This window comes from Thamnophis sirtalis, unplaced genomic scaffold (assembly GCF_051295495.1).
Source record: "Thamnophis sirtalis isolate CommonGarterSnake01/CBP01778 unplaced genomic scaffold, rThaSir2_p1.2 scaffold_10, whole genome shotgun sequence".
In the NCBI taxonomy this organism is placed as follows: Eukaryota; Metazoa; Chordata; class Lepidosauria; order Squamata; family Natricidae; genus Thamnophis; species Thamnophis sirtalis.
Window position 1 is genome coordinate 15,401,874 of NW_028261390.1, and position 17,806 is coordinate 15,419,679.

At 40.1% G+C, this 17,806-nt stretch overlaps 1 protein-coding gene across 1 annotated transcript in view; it reads left to right on the forward strand.

The window, feature by feature from the left end:
• Positions 1 to 17,806, forward strand: part of GRID2 (glutamate ionotropic receptor delta type subunit 2) — a 1,117,957-nt gene that overhangs the window by 755,386 nt on the left and 344,765 nt on the right. Inside the window, exons 6-7 of the mRNA XM_087724106.1 lie at positions 5,371 to 5,544; positions 11,094 to 11,255. Coding sequence (XP_087580232.1) covers positions 5,371 to 5,544; positions 11,094 to 11,255 — 336 coding nt within the window. The remainder of the gene's footprint in view (positions 1 to 5,370; positions 5,545 to 11,093; positions 11,256 to 17,806) is intronic.

Sequence of the window (17,806 nt, forward strand, 5' to 3'; positions counted from 1 at the left end):
TTTTCCCACAATAGAAAATGCATAGTAGAATAATAGAAAGCCTGGCAGGCCAAAGAGCCAACAGAAAAGATGGCTGCAGGCCTGACAAACAGGTTCATGTGTTAACAGTTGTCCCATGGAGACCTGAGGTGGATTTCTTTTCCTTCTCACCTGTATAGGTAGTATACCTCAATCTTGGGTTCTCTACCAGAGGCCTGAGGGATTGAGGGTTATGTAGGATCTTAGCTGCTCCTCTGCACTCTTCTAAACAGACAGCTCTGAAGTTGTTCCTAGAATCTGTTGGAGCTCTTCTCCCAGCTTAGGAGTCTCAGGCCTAATGTATTATTTAATTGATTCATGAATAAATAAATATATATTCATCTGTCCATCCTCAAAGCTTTACACGGATAGGAACTGCTAAATTTAGGATTACTCTGAAAGCTTGGAACACAAAACTTCTAACCCCAGGGACCCACCCCGATTGAATCCTGCAACATTATCCCAGGATACCTATATTCACCTTCATTTATCTGACTTCCTTAAAAAAAAATGTTTTTCCATTCATAGCCAAGTGGATATCTGCTTCTTAATATTATATGTGCTGTTTAATCACTTTCTTTTCCGTTGCATCGGTTTTGTAAAAATGACTAATACATTCTCTGAAAACTTCAGCTCCAATTATATTGCTGCTACATAAAAATGGTTTATATTTTGTAAAAACTGGTAACTCTGTTCTCCATCTTGTGGCTATTTGAAATGATACAGACTAAATGATAAGACGGTTTTGTAAGCTGAGAGAAGCCATTATCTATGGTACATTAAGGATTAATCGACCAGAAATTCAGAATATTACACTGGACACAGCTGATGCCAGGTGTTATTTTGTTTCCTGAAAAATCTATATTTCATAAAGAACAAAAATAACAGATGGCTTCAGAAGCCTATGACAGTCTATGAAGAAGAATAAAATAGACTTAGTGTAGTCAAGATGATTGATGTTTAAAATGCATGGCTTTTCACATTTATATGCTGGACCATTAAAGAAATAAAGATGTAGTACATCTGACCCACTTGTGGAAACTTTAAATATAGGCATGTTTAAGTAGCAACATTAATCATTATTTATACTTTAATCTATGTTCATTTTTCATACATTATATTTATATAGTTGGTTAAGAAAACGGTGAAAGCAACTTTGAATTACAGCCAGTCTTTTGGTTATTTTCTTACATATGATTATTAGCATCATTATTTTTTATATATAAAAGATAGACCTTCAGCTTCATAGATGTGGACAAAGGTTGCCATGAATTAATGAGACTTCTTCCCTGCCAAAATAAAAAAAAAATCTAAATAATTTGAATATGTTTTTTGATTAACCCTTTGAATTCAAGTTAAAGCTATTGGTAGGACAGGGTTTAAAACACTTTTTATTTGTTTTAAAATATCAAGAAGCAAATAAAAGACTACAGTAAAGGAACAGGTCTGACTGGTAATGCTCTTTAAAAAAAAAACAGCCCACTATTCACTAGGTTTAGAGCAGTGGTGGGTTTCAAATTTTTTTTACTACCTATTCTGTGGGCATGGCCTATTTTGTGGGTGTGGCTTGGCGGTCATGTGACTGGGTGGGTATGGCCAACTTGATGTCACTCACCCAGAGATGTCATGGATTGGATAAAATGCAGTGAAGCTCACTTAACAACGCCCTTGCTAAAATTTTGGACTCAATTGTAGTCATAAGTCAAGGACTATCTCTGCCTTCCTCTGCATGGCAGTCTTGTCCTAGTAAACTCCTTCTCCTTTCTGGCAAGTTTGCTCTCTGTTAGAGGCACCAAAATAATCCAGACAACATAAGGTTTCCTGCTGCAGCAGGGGGTTGGACTAGATGGCCTCCGAGTAGCCTTCTAGCTCTAAATTGCTTTGCTGTTTTTCTTTCTTTCTTTCTTTCTTTCTTTCTTTCTTTTTTTCTTTCTCCCTTCCCTCTGTGGGAAGCAACCAACCCCTCCCCCCCACAATAAAATATTACTCCCAGAAAGCTCATTCCACATGCCGGCCAGATAGATAATGAGATAATGAGCCTTTAGAAAGTTTGGCTCTATTCACAAGCAGGGAATGATCCAAACTTTTTTAGAAACACAAAGCCCATATTGCACAAACCCCAAAACTTCAAAAAACATAGAACCATATGAGAATCCTACCTTTTATTCAGTTTATTGTTCAGTTGACCCCAGAAACAAACCTTTGAATGTCACTTTGCAAACTTCCTTTTTCAATTTAAAGCAGGTTGCAATTTAAAGTTTGCAGCATTAAGACTTATGGACTTCAACTCCCAGAATTCCAGAGCCAGCAAAGCAACCTTGGAAACTTTTTCTTTCTCCCTTCCTTCCTCCCCCCCCCCCCCCGCCTCTCTCTTTTAGTTTTTAAAATCTCTTTTGCCTTGCCTGAACCAGCAGGGAAAAAGGGCTTTAAAAAAAAAAAACTTCTGACGGAGATTCAGGTGCGTTGCCAAGCCACCATTACTACCGGTCCAGCGTGCCAGATTTTCACTATCTCTTCTGGCATACTAGACAGCACTGGGAGGAACCCACCTCTGGTTTAGAGGTGCGGTTTAGTAGCTTGATGACACTGGAGATGGTCTCTGCTCCAGCTGTTCAAGTCTTAGCACCATGTGGCAGGATGAGTTCCTATCACTCACCTCAGCTTCTGTCCGTCAAACAATTCAAAAGCATGTTCTACGCAAGTAGATAAATAGGTACCGTTTGACTGAGGAGACAAGTTGGTGCTCTGTGTAAGCATTCAGATTCCTGATGGCAGTGCCCATTTGTGAGGCAGCTCCAGGAAATTATGTCGCCTTGCGTGATGCTGCAGGAAGAACCCCTCATCTTTCTCTCTGGTGTGAAGCCAGCTTGCCCTCCTGTGATACGCCTTGGGTAGTGTGCAAGCATGTCCTACAAAAGGCCTGTTAACTTGGCAAACCAAACTATATTTTGCACTTGCATTGTGGTCTCCTGACTATTATAATAATGCTGTACACTAAAAATAATAACCTTACCAAGTAGCTAGTTCTATGATTAAGCCACCATTAGTGGTAGGATTGTTTTCTTTTTTCCCCTAACATTCAGTTAGAATTTGCTTTTCTGCAACTTAAATCTATTATACATGTCCTAGTCATGAAAAGACTTCGTACTTTTTGCATGATGTCCTTTCAGGTATTTGAAAGGCAACATCACATCCCCCTTCAGTCTTTGCTTTTCAAGGCTAAGCATGCCCAATTACTTCCATTTCTCTTCATAAATCTTAATTTGTCCCTGATCGTCTTCGCTGCCTTTCTGAATCTGTTGATGTTTCTCTAAGTCCTTCTTGAAAATCCTTCTTAAAACCCAGAACTAAACAAAATACTCGAGACTTCATCTGATCAATACAGAATAGTACGAAACTACCATGTTTCCCCGAAAATAAAACAAGGTCTTTTTTAAACCGCTAAAATAAGCCCTTGGGCTTATTTTTGGGGAGGTCTTATTAATTGTGAAGTGCAGGAGGTGGAGAGTATGGTCACCTCATGGCTGCTGCTGTGTTGCAAAATTTTTGTGGAGGGCTTATTTTGGGGGGAGGGCTTATTTTAGCACATGCACTCAAAAGCCTATTTTGGCTTATTATCCAGGGAGGTCTTATTTTTGGGAAAACAGAGTATTACTTTCTATAGTTTAGAAACAAAACTGTTCTTACTGGTATCTTAAAGACAGATTTTTGAAGATTTTCTTACTTCTTATCAATAATTTATTTATATCTCACCTTTATTATTTTTATTATAACTCAAGTCAGTGAACACATATAATCTTCCTCGTCAACTCAGGCCTTATCACTACTGCCCAACTGGCCTGCCAATCACCGGTGGAGGACAAAAAGTGATGACACCATCCTGTTTTAATCCTATGCACACCATCAAAGTGAACTCAAGACAGATTTTGTTCTGTTTCCAAACCACACTTATCCATGTTAGATCACCTCAAGCATTTTTTTTGTCTATTTGGGTTAGTGCACTTCAGTTGTATTACAAGATAATTCCAAGATTTTTTCCCCAGAACACTTTCTACTTTTTCCTGTGTTTTTTTTTTAATGTGGTAAACCAAAGTACCTTTTTGCCAATAATCTAAGGAAGAAGGCTCATCACCACCTACTGATGCAGGATTTAATTTGGGTTGAAGTGAGAAAAGAGAGGATAGAAATGCAGATTACATACAATATAAAATAGATTACAACTATCTTATCAATTAATGTTTGTAAAGTATTAAAAATTATTGTGGTTGTTGAAAACTTGTACGATTGCCTGAAACCTTTTTGCTGTTCAGCGATTTCTTCTTCAATGCTGTCTTCAAAGTCCTGGTTTTCGTTTTCCAAAACAGTCACTTTGAGATCTGCTATATATTGTCCTTGGAAATGGAAATGCTCTGATATTACTTTGTCCTGTATGCTCTGTCACAGAAGATACTTGTCTTGTTCATCATCTCTATGTGTATCTGCTTTCAGTGTGCACACTATCTCTCCTGCTTATTTTGCTTCTCTGCCTTCATGTCTGCATATGCAAAAAAAAAAAAAATTAAATAAGCTCTAAAGTGAATTTCCTTTGGGTTCTTCTTGGCTATAGTTTCCATTAAGCTTTAAGTCAGGGGTGTCAAACTCAAGGCCCACGGGCTGGATTTGGCCCGCGGGGTGCTTAGATCTCGCCTGCAGGCCCTCCCTGGAAACAGCAAAGGATCAGCCTGCGGTGCCTCTGCCAGAGAAAACAGAGCTCAGGAGGGCTGCGTGGGGCCTTCCTGAGCTCAGTTTTCAGCCATGATGGCCTCATGCAACCCTCTGCCAGCAAAAATGGAGCTCAGGGAAGCTGCGCAGGGCTCCGTCTTGGCTGAGAGAGAGCTGCAGGAGGCCATCATGGCCAAAAACAGAGCATTGATGGGTGACATTGAGCTAGTCATGCCCACCCTGGCCACACAACAGAAGTGGATTTCGGCTGGTTCACCCCAGATTGGGCGAACTGGTAGTGGCATTGGGATGCTCCGCCTACCCGCCCGGACGCTTCTGTGCATGTGGAAAAGCTTCTGTGCATGCGCAGAAGCATCACAAGGGCATGTGTGCACCCGAGCAAACCAGTAGTAAAATAAATTGAAATCCACCACTGCCACACACACCCAGCCCCCCAGGTCAAACAAAGCCTTGATGTGGCCCTCAATGAAATCAAGTTTGACACACTTGCTTTAAGTTGTAAAATTGTAAAGCACAAGCTTTTTGGATAGTGATAGATATTTCAGCTTATTATACTAAGTGCCTCCCACACCTTATACCTTACAGCAGGTATTTTTTAGTTTTCCAAATATTCTGTGCTTTATCTTACAGGAAATCAATGATGGAGACGTACAGGATCTGGTGAGAAAGTCAATTGGAAGATTAACAATTATTAGGCAGAGTTTTCCTGTGCCACAGAACATCAGTCAGCGCTGTTTGCGTGGGAACCACCGAATATCTTCATCACTTTGTGACCCGAAAGACCCCTTCTCTCAAAATATGGAGGTATCTTCTGATCCTATGCCATAATCATTACTTAAGGTGGATGGGGAAAGCTTTTTATGTAATGAAATTTTTACCCATCTTATGCACTTAACTAGATGTTCATAAATCCAAACATACAAATGCATACATAAACACTCACATACCGTCCATAATGAAATCACATATATGCACAGCTTTCTGGAGATCAATATCTGTATTTGCTTTCCAAATATCCTTTCTCAGAAAATCTGCTGAAAAGGGCCAGACTTTTCAATTAAAATGTGATTTCTCATCCTGAGTGCCATTCAGCTGAAATCTCTGCCCTTATAATATTACATGAATGATGTCAGACTACAAGGGGAAATAGTGAATAGAGATTTGTTCAAAAAGTCACCTCAAGGTAAACATTCCAAAAAAAAAACCAAAAGAAACTCTGAAGTCATGTATTTTTTAAAAAAAATGCTTTTCTTCTTCCTTTTTGCCCACCAAAAGGAGTTTTGCACACTGTGTCCACTTATATCAGTTGTCTCAAACTTTTATTCCTGCAAAAGGAGTTAACACTTAGGTTAACAATATCAATCAATGGTTGACAGTTAACTCTGTGAATGTATATAGATTTTAGTAATCATAAGGAGGATATTTTAAGGTGTCAGATATGTTTTTACTACACTGTTTAAAATATTTCAGTTTTTTACTCATTATTTCATAAGCCTAAGTCATTAGATCTATGAAATGCAACATTATGGTATAACTGAAATACTTTGCTTTATATAGCAATCAAGAATAGATATGATCAGCTCATTTTAGAAGGGCTTTCCATTCCCCAAATGTAAATTCGTTAAATGCAAAATGTAATAGATGACACTGTACATGATACATAATATGTTCTTCTGACATATGGAGAAAAAGTCTTGGAATACAGCACATCCCGTTATTCTAATCTTACCCAGCTGCAGTGCCTTAAATCAAAGGATGGTAAAAGCTTCTTGCAGAGATAGAAGTTTCAAAATTCCTAACTAGGTTTCAAAAATACGTTTGACATTTTATGACCAACATCATGAAGAAGGAAGGAAGGAAGGAAGGAAGGAAGGAAGGAAGGAAGGAAGGAAGGAAGGAAGGAAGGAAGGAAGGAAGGAAGGAAGGAAGGAAATAGATTGATACTTGTCTTCACAATCTAGTTCTTGTTAAGAAAAAAATATGGGGTAGACAGCATCATCACCAGATGGATTCATAACTGACAAACACACTCAGCATGTAGTCCTCAATGGAACTACATCTACATAAAGGGAAGCATGAAGTCGAATTTGGGCACAGGTTGGACTAGAAGACCTCCAAGGTCCCCTCCAGCTTGTTATTTGGTTGTTCTGTTCATTCTAAATCCTGAATTTAATTATCCTTTTTGCCATATCTGTAAACCTAGTATTAGATTTGGAGGGATTCCACCAACCCCTTTTCAAATCCCTTTTGCCCTAACTATTCAATCAGTTCAGTTCAGTTTATTGGTCTTGTATGCTGCCCACTCTCGAAGGACTCCGGGCGGCTTACAATAAACAAGGGAAGGGGATAAGTATCCATTTCATTTCTCTCTTTTCTGTTGCACATTCATTAAACATTGTCTGCTTCTAAATTCTGGTATGATTAGTACTTATAACTATGGTATGATAGTATATATATATATATATATTGAAAAACTAACTCTGCTGGCAGATCTTGTCAGTATGGTAAATGCAGACAACATGATACAAAATCGTCCAGCTCACCAGCTAAAAGTAGTTTCAGCTGTTTCCTGCTCTGAAATAACTAAACCATGGGACATATGGTGAACTAAACCAGTATAATCCCAAGCAATGTAATCAAACATAGCCAAAAGAGATTGTTACCAATCCTATCTTTAATCATGGCTAATTCCCACACTAAAAAAAGAATCATTCTATAGATTTCTCCCCCCTCCCCCATGTGTGTGTCTGTGTGTGTGTGTGTGTGTGTGTGTGTGTGTGTGTGTGTGTGTCTTGAAGTGTTTGAAAAAGCAAACATAAAAATTGGTCAGTTCATTGGCTTTTCTATTCCATTCCGCTCCATTCTGTTCCATTCCATTCCATTTCTTTCCATTATCCTCTTTCTTCCACTGTGAAACCTCTGGGAAAAAATGCATATTAAATCAATTGCCTTTTGCTGAATTATACAGGACATTAAGCAACTACTTTTGATTACATATCACCACAATAAATATAAATATATGAAGCAGAATTCCAATTCCCGAAATATAATGTGCTTTGAGGTTACTGTGATTAGTACAGTATTCTAAACTCTCAGGGGGGGAATTGAGATATAAAAATCAACGTAAAATAAATTAGCATACATGAATTCCTGGTGATTGACAATGACACAAGGGCCTATCTACAATATACATAAAGACTTAAAATATCTGTTTCTTGGCTCTAACATTTTTTTAATGTTGAATGAAGAATGAATATAGGTAGTGCTCAACTGACAACTGTAACTGTGCTCCTAAGTTGAGGCATCACATAACCAGACCCAACGTTTCCACATTTTTTGCAGCAGTCATTAAGCAAAAGCTGTGGTCATTAAGTAAGCACTGCTGTCATTAAGCAAATCAATATTACCAAATGGTCGGTTTTTTGCTGGAAGCTGGAAGTAAATGCCAGAAAACAGCAAAAAAGTCATGAATTGCAGTCATATGGATTGTGCGTTACCAAGTGTCCAAAATATGATCATATGACCACAAGCAGATGTGTGTGAGAGTGTGTGTATGTGTGTGTGCGCATGCGTGCAGCAGCTATCATAACTTCAAAAGCAGGTCACAAGTAGGCTTTGTAGATACATCATAACATCAAACATTTATTAAATGACTGGTTTTAAATTGAGGACTATCAACATAAGAATGGTTTTAAATGCACAGTTATATGATAAAGTTGTGCAAAGCATTAAAAAAAGTTTTCCACAATGGCCATCAGTAGATGTTGAGACTCTAGAAAGAGTGCAGAGAAGAGCAACAAAGAGGATTAGGGAACAGGAGACTAAAATATATGAAGAAAAGTTGCAGGAACTGGGCATGGCTAGTTTAATGAAAAGAAGGACAGGATAGCAGTCTTCCAATATCTCAGGGGTTGCCACAAAGAAGAGGGAGTCAAGCTATTCTCCAAAGCATCTGAGGTTAGGATAAGAAGCAATGGGTGGAAACCAGTAGTAGGTTTCAGTCGAAAATCAGGTGGCAGGGCAATGCCTTGCGTGCCCTCAGAAATGACTCTGAGTGCCACCTGTGGCACGTGTGCCACGAGTTCACCATCACAACTCTAAACTAAGGAACTGCTATTTTAAATCATTTTATTGGGAGAAGTTGCCAATGATCTTAATGACTTTGCTTGCTTAATGCAAAAGACAAAATGCTTCATTTTTAAAAAAGATTAGTTCTACAAAGTCTATGTATAAATTAGGATGGTGATGATAAGCACCGAGGAGCCCAGAGACTGTGTATTGCATACTTTCTAAAAGCTAGAAGGAAGATTTTTCTTTCCTTTCTTGCTTTTTTGGTTTGCTCCTATCAAAAGCTTTTGTTTCTATTCAATCCTTTTAGGTAGAAGTTGCTGAAAGAAACTATATGTCAGGGTTCCAATGGAAGCCGTAATTAAATCATGAGCCTTGAGCCAAGCTTCAAAAGAAATCCAGTTATTTATTAAATCCAGTTATTTATCTTCACATGGGAACACGTCAGCACATTCCCATGTGAAGCCAACTCTGACCCCACATAATTTACGGCCCAATTATGCCCTTTTCCAACGGAGCACTTTTGCGGGCAGTAGAGACCATGCCCCTCCAGCTGTTGCAAGTAACCTGGGATACAGCCTTGAGAAAGCTATGTGTGGATTGTGCATCTGGTTGTGGCTGCTGTACTCTTCCGTCAGTTTTTCCTCCTCCTGCCTATGGCAACTCGAGAGCAGGCCAGGGATGCTTTACCAGTTGACACTATATGCTGCTCCAAGTAGATTTTTCCCTTTCATTCCTTTTTGTCTTCCTCACTCATAATCATGTTCTTTTCTTTCCTGCTCTAGAACAAACTGATTATTTATAGAAAGAAAGTTGGCTTAAGAACTATATGCATTTAAATGATTGTGTGGTTTGTCCATCACAATCTAGAAGTTCCTTTTATAGACTGAATCGTAAATCCTAAATGCCTACAATAAATACCCTTTACCATTGCTTATATAAAGGCATTATTATTATTTCAGAAAAGAAAACTATGCTGAAGTAGTAAAATGGATCAAATATTAAAATGGCTGAGGAGCTCATTCATTTACAGATATCTATACAGATTTAGACTACTTCCATGCCTCTCATTCTGAATGTTTGCCTTCAAGCACAGGAAAAAAAATGTGAACATGAATTTTACCCCAAATTACAATGATTTTTTTTTTAAAAAAAAAAACCCAAAACAAACAAAAAACTAACTTGATAGATACTGGTATGTATGTATGTATGTTTCTAGTCTGAAATGGATTCTGTCTACCTGGCCAATATGTCAAGGTGGAAAGCATTTATCCATGATTCTGCTAAGAAGTGTATTTGATTCAGCAGTTGTCAGGCACAATGAACCAGAGATACTCGTGAATAACAACTATCAATAAATTTATTGTCTACCGCCTATATTACAAGAATATGCTCAAATTGCTTGTCTTCCCCTGAGAATGACCACACAAAGCTTCATGGATCTTGAGGAAGCTTAGGTTGGTTATGGCTGCACAAGGATTCCAAGCTAGATGCTCGCTTAACCCCTTCTTCCAGCCTCTCCAGCAGTTTCTTAGTAGCTCCTTAATGAAGAATAATTCATCTTGAACAGAAAAATGTAGAATGCTCAAATCTAGCTCAGAACTGGAGACAAAAGGAAGCCACTTCAATTTTGTAAAAAAACAACAACACAATAATCATCAGGCAATACCTGGGCATTGTAATCCATGATAGGAATAACCAACGTTCTCTGTGTGTCACTGTAAGTATGCATGTCAGAATGTTAGACCTTGGACATGACATCATACTGAAGGATACCTTTGGAGAAGGCTTCTCTAAAATAGCGTACCTGTTAGGAATATTAATCTGAAACATGAAACTCACAGATGATGAGATGTAGAAATATGTCATCCATCCTCCTTAACTGTATTTGAAAATCAGAAGGATGTCCTGATGCAGTTAGGACTTATACCTGGAGAACAAGCTGTGTGCAGTTGTTCATTCATGAGTTTATGGGCATCTGACCTTATCAAGATACCATAAAAGCCTTGACATGCATTGAAATAACCCTTGGATTAGAAAAATGTAACATTTCAAGTTGCAGCCAGGAACATGCCTCGACTTACGAAATGCAAACTGAATTAACTAGTAATCACGTAACCGCCTCTGGACCCGAGTGGTTTGTAAAATGTGAGGCAATCTATTGTGGTGGTATTGCATTTACATTCCTGACAGCTTGAGTGGTGACAGCTGAGACAAACTACCTCTGAATTCTGCCAGCATGTGGGTGCTAGTTACTTATAATCAATTCTTAATCTCTTTGACAGATTACCAACCTTTACATATACGATACGGTGTTGTTGCTGGCAAATGCTTTTCATAAGAAGCTGGAGGACCGAAAGTGGCACAGTATGGCTAGCTTGACATGCATTAGGAAGAATTCCAAACCCTGGCAAGGAGGGAGATCTATGCTGGATACAATCAAGAAGGTACTTTAAATCATGATTCTTGGGTTTCTGCTTGGGTTTCCACAGGAGGTCAGATTTTTATAGAGTTGTTGGCTTGCATTTGTTGATGAAATGCATATGGGTTTTGTTAAGACATGTGCCTTTTCTATATGGTTAGTGAATTCAGAAGTGGTTCGGTTCTCTTTTATAATTTTTGAGTGTGTGTATGTTTGTGTGTATGGCCAGTAGACATTCCTATAGGATAGTCAGTATAGCAATATGCCTCATGAATGATCTGCACTGGTCTATTGCCCTGTTTCCCTGAAAATAAGATCTCCCTGGATAATAAGCCCAATTGGGCTTTTGAGCACATGCGCTAAAATAAGCCCTCCCCCGAAAATAAGCCCTTCCCAAGAATATTGCAACACAGCAGCAGCCATGAGGTGACCACACTCTCCGTCTCCTGCACCTCAAAAATAATAAGACCTCCCTGAAAATAAAGCCAAGAGCTAATTTCAGGGATCAAAAGAAAATAAGACCCTGTCTTATTTTTGGGGAAACACAGTATATATAAATTATACTTGTGCAGCTCATTCATAAGTCACATGCTATATTACCAGTGGTGGGATACTGCCAGTTTAACAACCGATTCAGTGAGTGTGCGCTTTGCACGAATGTGTGCTATAGTTGCATGCATAGCATTGAAAATGGAGCATTTACAATCTCAGCTGCTTACCTTCCAAGTCAGCAACGATAAGCAAAAGAGCTGGGGGTGTGTGTGGAGAAATCAGCGGTGCCGTGGGACTGAGATGAGCTGGAAAGCAGGAAATAAAGGACAGGATAGAGCAGGGACAGATGGGCGGGCCCAACCGATCATCAGAGCAAACCGGTTTCCTCTCAGCTGATCGTCAGAGTTACCAGTTTATCTGAACTGGTCCAAACCAGTAGAATCCCACCCCTGCATATTACTATCCCAATCCACATTACTACTGGTTCGCCCGAACTGGTAGTAAAAATTCCTACCGGTTCGGGTGAACCGGTAGTCAGCTGTGCCACAATCAGCTGTGCCGCATGATTTATAGTCGCTAGAAATCACATGGCACAGTTGATTGACGGAACAGTTTTTTACTATTTTTAGCATTCTTTTTTGCCAAAAATACTAAATAAAAGTTTTTTAAAAGTTCCAACGATCAGCTATATGACAATCAGCTGTGCCGCACTATTTATATTTAGAATTTAGAATTTTAGAATTTTATTACTATTTATAGGCCGCCCTTTTCCCTGAGGGAACTCAGGGCGGCTTACAAAGTATAGGGGGGGGGACACAAAAACGATGAACATAAACATTACATGAGTATAAAATAGTACACACCATTCATTCATCATTCGGGTGGGGACAGATTACGATCTTCATCCCCAGGCCTGACGGGATAGCCAGGTCTTAAGGGCTGTGCGGAAGGTCTGGACGGTGGTGGGGGTACGAATCTCCACGGGGAGATCGTTCCAAAGGGTTGGAGCTGCTACTGAAAAGGCTCTCCTCCGTGTAGTTGCCAGTCGACACTGACTGGCGGATGGAATTCGGAGGAGGCCTAATCTATGCGATCTGATAGGTCGCAGGGAGGTAATTGGCAGGAGGCGGTCTCTCAAGTACCATATTCACTAGAAAGTAGGAAATCTGGAGAATCTAAATCGCGTGGCACAGCTGTTCAACCTCTCACTGTTCTAATTACCTTTGCAGACTCAGAAAAGGCTTCTGAGCACCTGCGAAGCCCACCTGCAAACTGGTAGCAGGCTTTGGAGCATTTCACCCCTGCCTGAAAGGAAATAAAGTATGATATGTATGTAAATACACCCTCTGAATCCTTGTAGTCACAAATGTTTTCACCCTATTTTCTGATATTTCCAGCCTTTGGTAAGCAAGAAAACAAAAGTATCTTTTAAACTCATGGTTGCTATTCAGAGTAATGATTAATTTCTCCCCACAATGCAGAAACAGTGACCAGCCATAAAAGAAACTTTAAAGCAGTAAAAAGGGGGGAAGAAAACGAATAATCTCTGTATTAAATGTCGAGGTACTTCATTAGTGTCATGTAGAGAACAAATCACTTTTGTCTTTCCAGTTCTCACTCAGGAAAGAAACTTTCCTATGTGCATTTATTTCAAAGAAGACAATTGCAGTGAAAGCTTCATAAGGGGGAAATGGTGCTCTTTCTTGTATCTTGTTCTGAGTTGGCCAAAGTCCATAAAGGAATGAATGTCCTTTCATTGTCCAAGCCTCTATAACAGGGATGTCAAACTCAATTTCATTGTGGGCCGCATCAGGGTTGTGTTTGACCTTTGGGGGCTGGGGGCGTGGCTGGTTGGGCATGGCCAGAATGGGTGTGGCCAGCTTGATGTCACTCGGATCTGGGGGACCATGAAAACGTGCATGGCCCCACTGAACTCCATTTTTGCAAGAGGCCATTGCAGCTGAAAATGGAGACTGGGGGAAGCCATCCGCAACCCCAGAGCTCCATTTTTTCTCGCAGAGGCACCACTGGCCAGTCCTTCGCTGCTCCCAGGATGGCCCCGGGGGCCAGATTCAAGCAACCTGTGGGCCAGATTCAGCCCCCAGGCCTTGAGTTTGACACCCCTGCTCTATAAGATTGATCTGCATCTCTTTGGCTATTCAGATTTCAATCCATTTACAGAGGAAAATATTTGATGAAATTTCTTCTACTAATTCTTTATTCAAATTGAGAAGAACAATCAGCATTAGACTTTTTGCCATTAACAGCAACAACAACAACAACATAGATATTATAAGCAATACTAGGAAGGTGAAAAAAATCTCAAGGCTTTGGAGAATAAAGTAGAAAAACACACTTTTGTGCAAAGAAAAAGAACATCTGAGAAATCGCCAGTTGAACTAATTGGCAATGGATTAGAATTTTGTCCTCGAGTTATGACCATCATTGAGCCCTGCATTGATGGCCATAATCATGATTGTAAGGCATATGAAACATGATTTTATGTTTTTTTTGAAGCGGTCATTAAGTGATGCAGCAGTCATAAAGCAAATGCTACAATCGTTAAATGAACCTATTGTTCTCTATTGAGTGTTTTTTGCTGGAAAGCAGAAGTAAATGTTAGTTTATAGCAAAGATTTCATCAATGGCAGTCATATGGACCAATTAAGAGTAGGACATGGCCACAAATGTGGGCGAGTTGCTGTGCACCCCAAATGTCACATGACCTGACATAGGCGCATATGTCAGAATTAGAAACTGGACCATAAATAGAATGGAATGGAATGGAATAAAATAGAATAGAATAGAATAGCAGAGTTGGAAGGGACCTTGGAGGTCTTCTAGTCCAACCCCTTGCTTAGGCAGGAAACCCTACACCACCTCAGACAAAGTGTTATCCAACATCTTCTTAAAGACTTCCAGTGTTGGGGCATTCACAATTTCTGGAGGCAAGTTGTTCCACTGTCAGGAAATTTCTCCTCAGTTCTAAGTTGCTTATCTCCTTGATTAGTTTCCACCCATTGCTTCTTGTCCTGCACTCATATGCTTTGGAGAATAGTTTGACTCCCTCTTCTTTGTGGCAACCCCTGAGATATTGGAACACTGCTATTATGTCACCCCTAGTCCTTCTTTTCATTAAACTAGACATACCCAGTTCCTGCAACTGTTCTTCATATGTTTTAGCCTCGAGTTCCCTAATCATCTTTGTTGCTCTTCTCTGCACTCTTTCTAGAGTCTCAACATCTTTTGTACATCGTGGCAACCAAAACTGAATGCACTATTCCAAGTGTGGCCTTACCAAGGCATTATAAAGTGGTATTAACACTTCACATGATCTTGATTCTATCCTTCTGTTTATGCAGCCTAGAACTGTGTTGGCTTTTTTGGAAGCTGCTGCAATTATTTTTGGGAGAAATCTAAGCAACCATTTGTAAGTCAAGACCTATCTGTAATTATTATGCAACTCTGTTTTAAGGAAAGCATCTAAAAACCAGCTGCAAAGTGATGACTTTTTAATGTGAACAGAGGCAGGTGTGAATGTAAGATACCTGCACACTTTGTCTAGCAAAATGCATGGCTTGGCCTTGCTATTTACCTGTCCTGTCCTGCATTGTTTTCACAGTCTCCAGGAATCCTTCTTTACAGCAAGGCTAGGAGCCTCTTAATGTGCCAATGGCTTTGTTTTTAGGGAATGATATGGCTCATTTTGCATGCAGAGTGTGTCCATATATGAAAAAGACCGATGGATAGGATCAAGCCCCCAATTAGGATGGCAAATGATTCAGCTTTCTTTTTGTTGTCGTTTTTTCTCTTTCTTTCTCTCTCTCTCTAGACTCATCCCTCCTTTTGAGGCTCCTTCGCTTTCTTCTTTTTTCCCCTCTCTTTCCCTATCCTCTGCCTTTCTGTCTGGATCTCCTCTTTGATGCCCTGCTGGAAAAGAAATAGACTATTTTGGCTGAAGTTCTGAACTGATTATTCACAAAGAGATTTTGTAATCAGGCTGAGTTTCAAGGTTTTTCTGTTCCTGCTTTTCAACCCATGTGCCTTCCAAAAACATGCGCCCAGAGAACTTCAAAGTTGATGTTAGCCACTTTCCCATACTTTAATAATAATTGTGGCTTAAGGCTGGTATCTGAGACAAGCTTTACAGAATCAATTCTGCTTGCCTGACTCAGAAGGCCAGAGAATGCCTGCAAAATGTCCATGGCTAGCTAAGAGGTGTGACAGATGAGACTCCATTGATGATGTTTGACTAGATGTCCCTCCAGTAGTGGGTTCCGGGTGGTACGGCCCAGTACGGGCATACTGGTGGTCGCTGGGAGCAGCGGCCACCGTACCGGAACAGTGTTTCAGTGGGCCCATCCTCCTGCCTGCATTCCTTACCTTTTTTTGAGGAAACGGGGCGATTGCACATGCACGCACAGCATACATCGCCTGCGTGACCTCGCCGAGCAACTGGGGTGTCGCAGGGCAGTGGCATGCACATGTGTGCACAGCAAGCGTGCCCAAGGTGGACATCCGGCCCCATCGCACCGTACCAGTTGCGACAGGATCCGGAACTCACCACTATGTTCCTCCAATGAAATAACCAATCCTTCTTGAGAGAGGATGGCCTTCACTCTTAGGACATCCCAGAAGAAGGTGAAGATTGTCTTTTCCAAAAATCTTTGAACAGTGCAACAGGTGCCGCTGTGTAGCAATTGGTAATAAAATTACTGTATTACATTATTTTCTGATATCATTATCATCTATACATTGTCTAGAGCAGGACAGGGTGCCAAACTCAAGGCTCAGATTCAGCCCATGGGGTGCTTAGATTTGGCCCATGGCCCCACACTGAAAACAGAAAAGGACCGGCCCATGAAGCCTCTGCCAGTGAAAATTGAGCCCGGGCGTGCCACGTGTGGCCTCCACAACTTCTGTTTTCGCTGGCAGAGGGCTGCAGGGGGCGATCACAGCCAAAAACAGAGCCTTCATGAGTGACATTGAGCTGGCCACACACATCCTGGCCACACACACAGCCCCCAAGGTCAAACACAATCCTGATGCAGCCCTCAGTGAAGTTGAGTTTGACACCCCTAGTCAGGAAAGTGCCAAAATGTACACATAGACTTGCATCATTGTCAAAACGTAGTAACTGAATACCTAGATGTGTACTTATATACAGAAGAATTAACATACGCCAGATGGCTCTTCAAATGGGAATAAGCCAACTTCATTTCATTGCTTCATATGCTTTTGACTTCTTGGACAAGAGCCAAAATAGCTCAGCTTTCATGGATGAATTCCTTTACCAACTCTGCCTCATCATGCACTATCATTTTCCTTTCTGGCACAAAATTTTCATCCAGGCTTCGGATCAAGAGATAGAGTAAGTGAGTGCACCATAGTCCTCCACTTTCTCTATGTGTGAGAAAGAACTAAAACACTGCAATTGATCAAAGTGGCTTGAATCAAAATGGCTGTACATTGAAATTTCTTTTTCAGGCTCATTTTGATGGCACTCTTCAATTAGAGAAGGAGTGGGATGAAATTGCTACAGCTTGAGAGCTGTCTCCTTTTCCTTCTTTCTTCTTTCTTTTAGGCTGCGATATTTATTCCCTATTTCTCTATTGAGTAGAAGGTGACCTCAACCATTTTGAAAACTGAGGGATTTCTTCATTGATTCTTGCACCTTTTGAAGGCTAACGCTTGCTATCCAAATATGAAAAACCACTGTGGCTTGTCTTGCCCACAGTATCCAAAGCATTATTTGGTCTCTTCAGATAATCCTTATTCTACTTTTTGTACTCCTGACATGGTCATTCCCTCTCCCCCAATTTCTATTACGTGTATATATCTAGCAAGATTTAGTAAAGATTAGAAAGACATTGATTTTTATGAAAACGTATTATCCAGATAAGCTCTATTATAGTCAATACTAATGAAAATGTTTTCAGAATATCACAAAAATTGGATTGTGGTGTTTGTCTGTCTGTCCATCGACCATTTATCAAAACAATAAATCTTCAATGATTTTGCTTCTTAAATTACTCCGGGGGCCTAAATTGTGCTGGATAGATAAAACCAGCTCTTAAGGCTGGA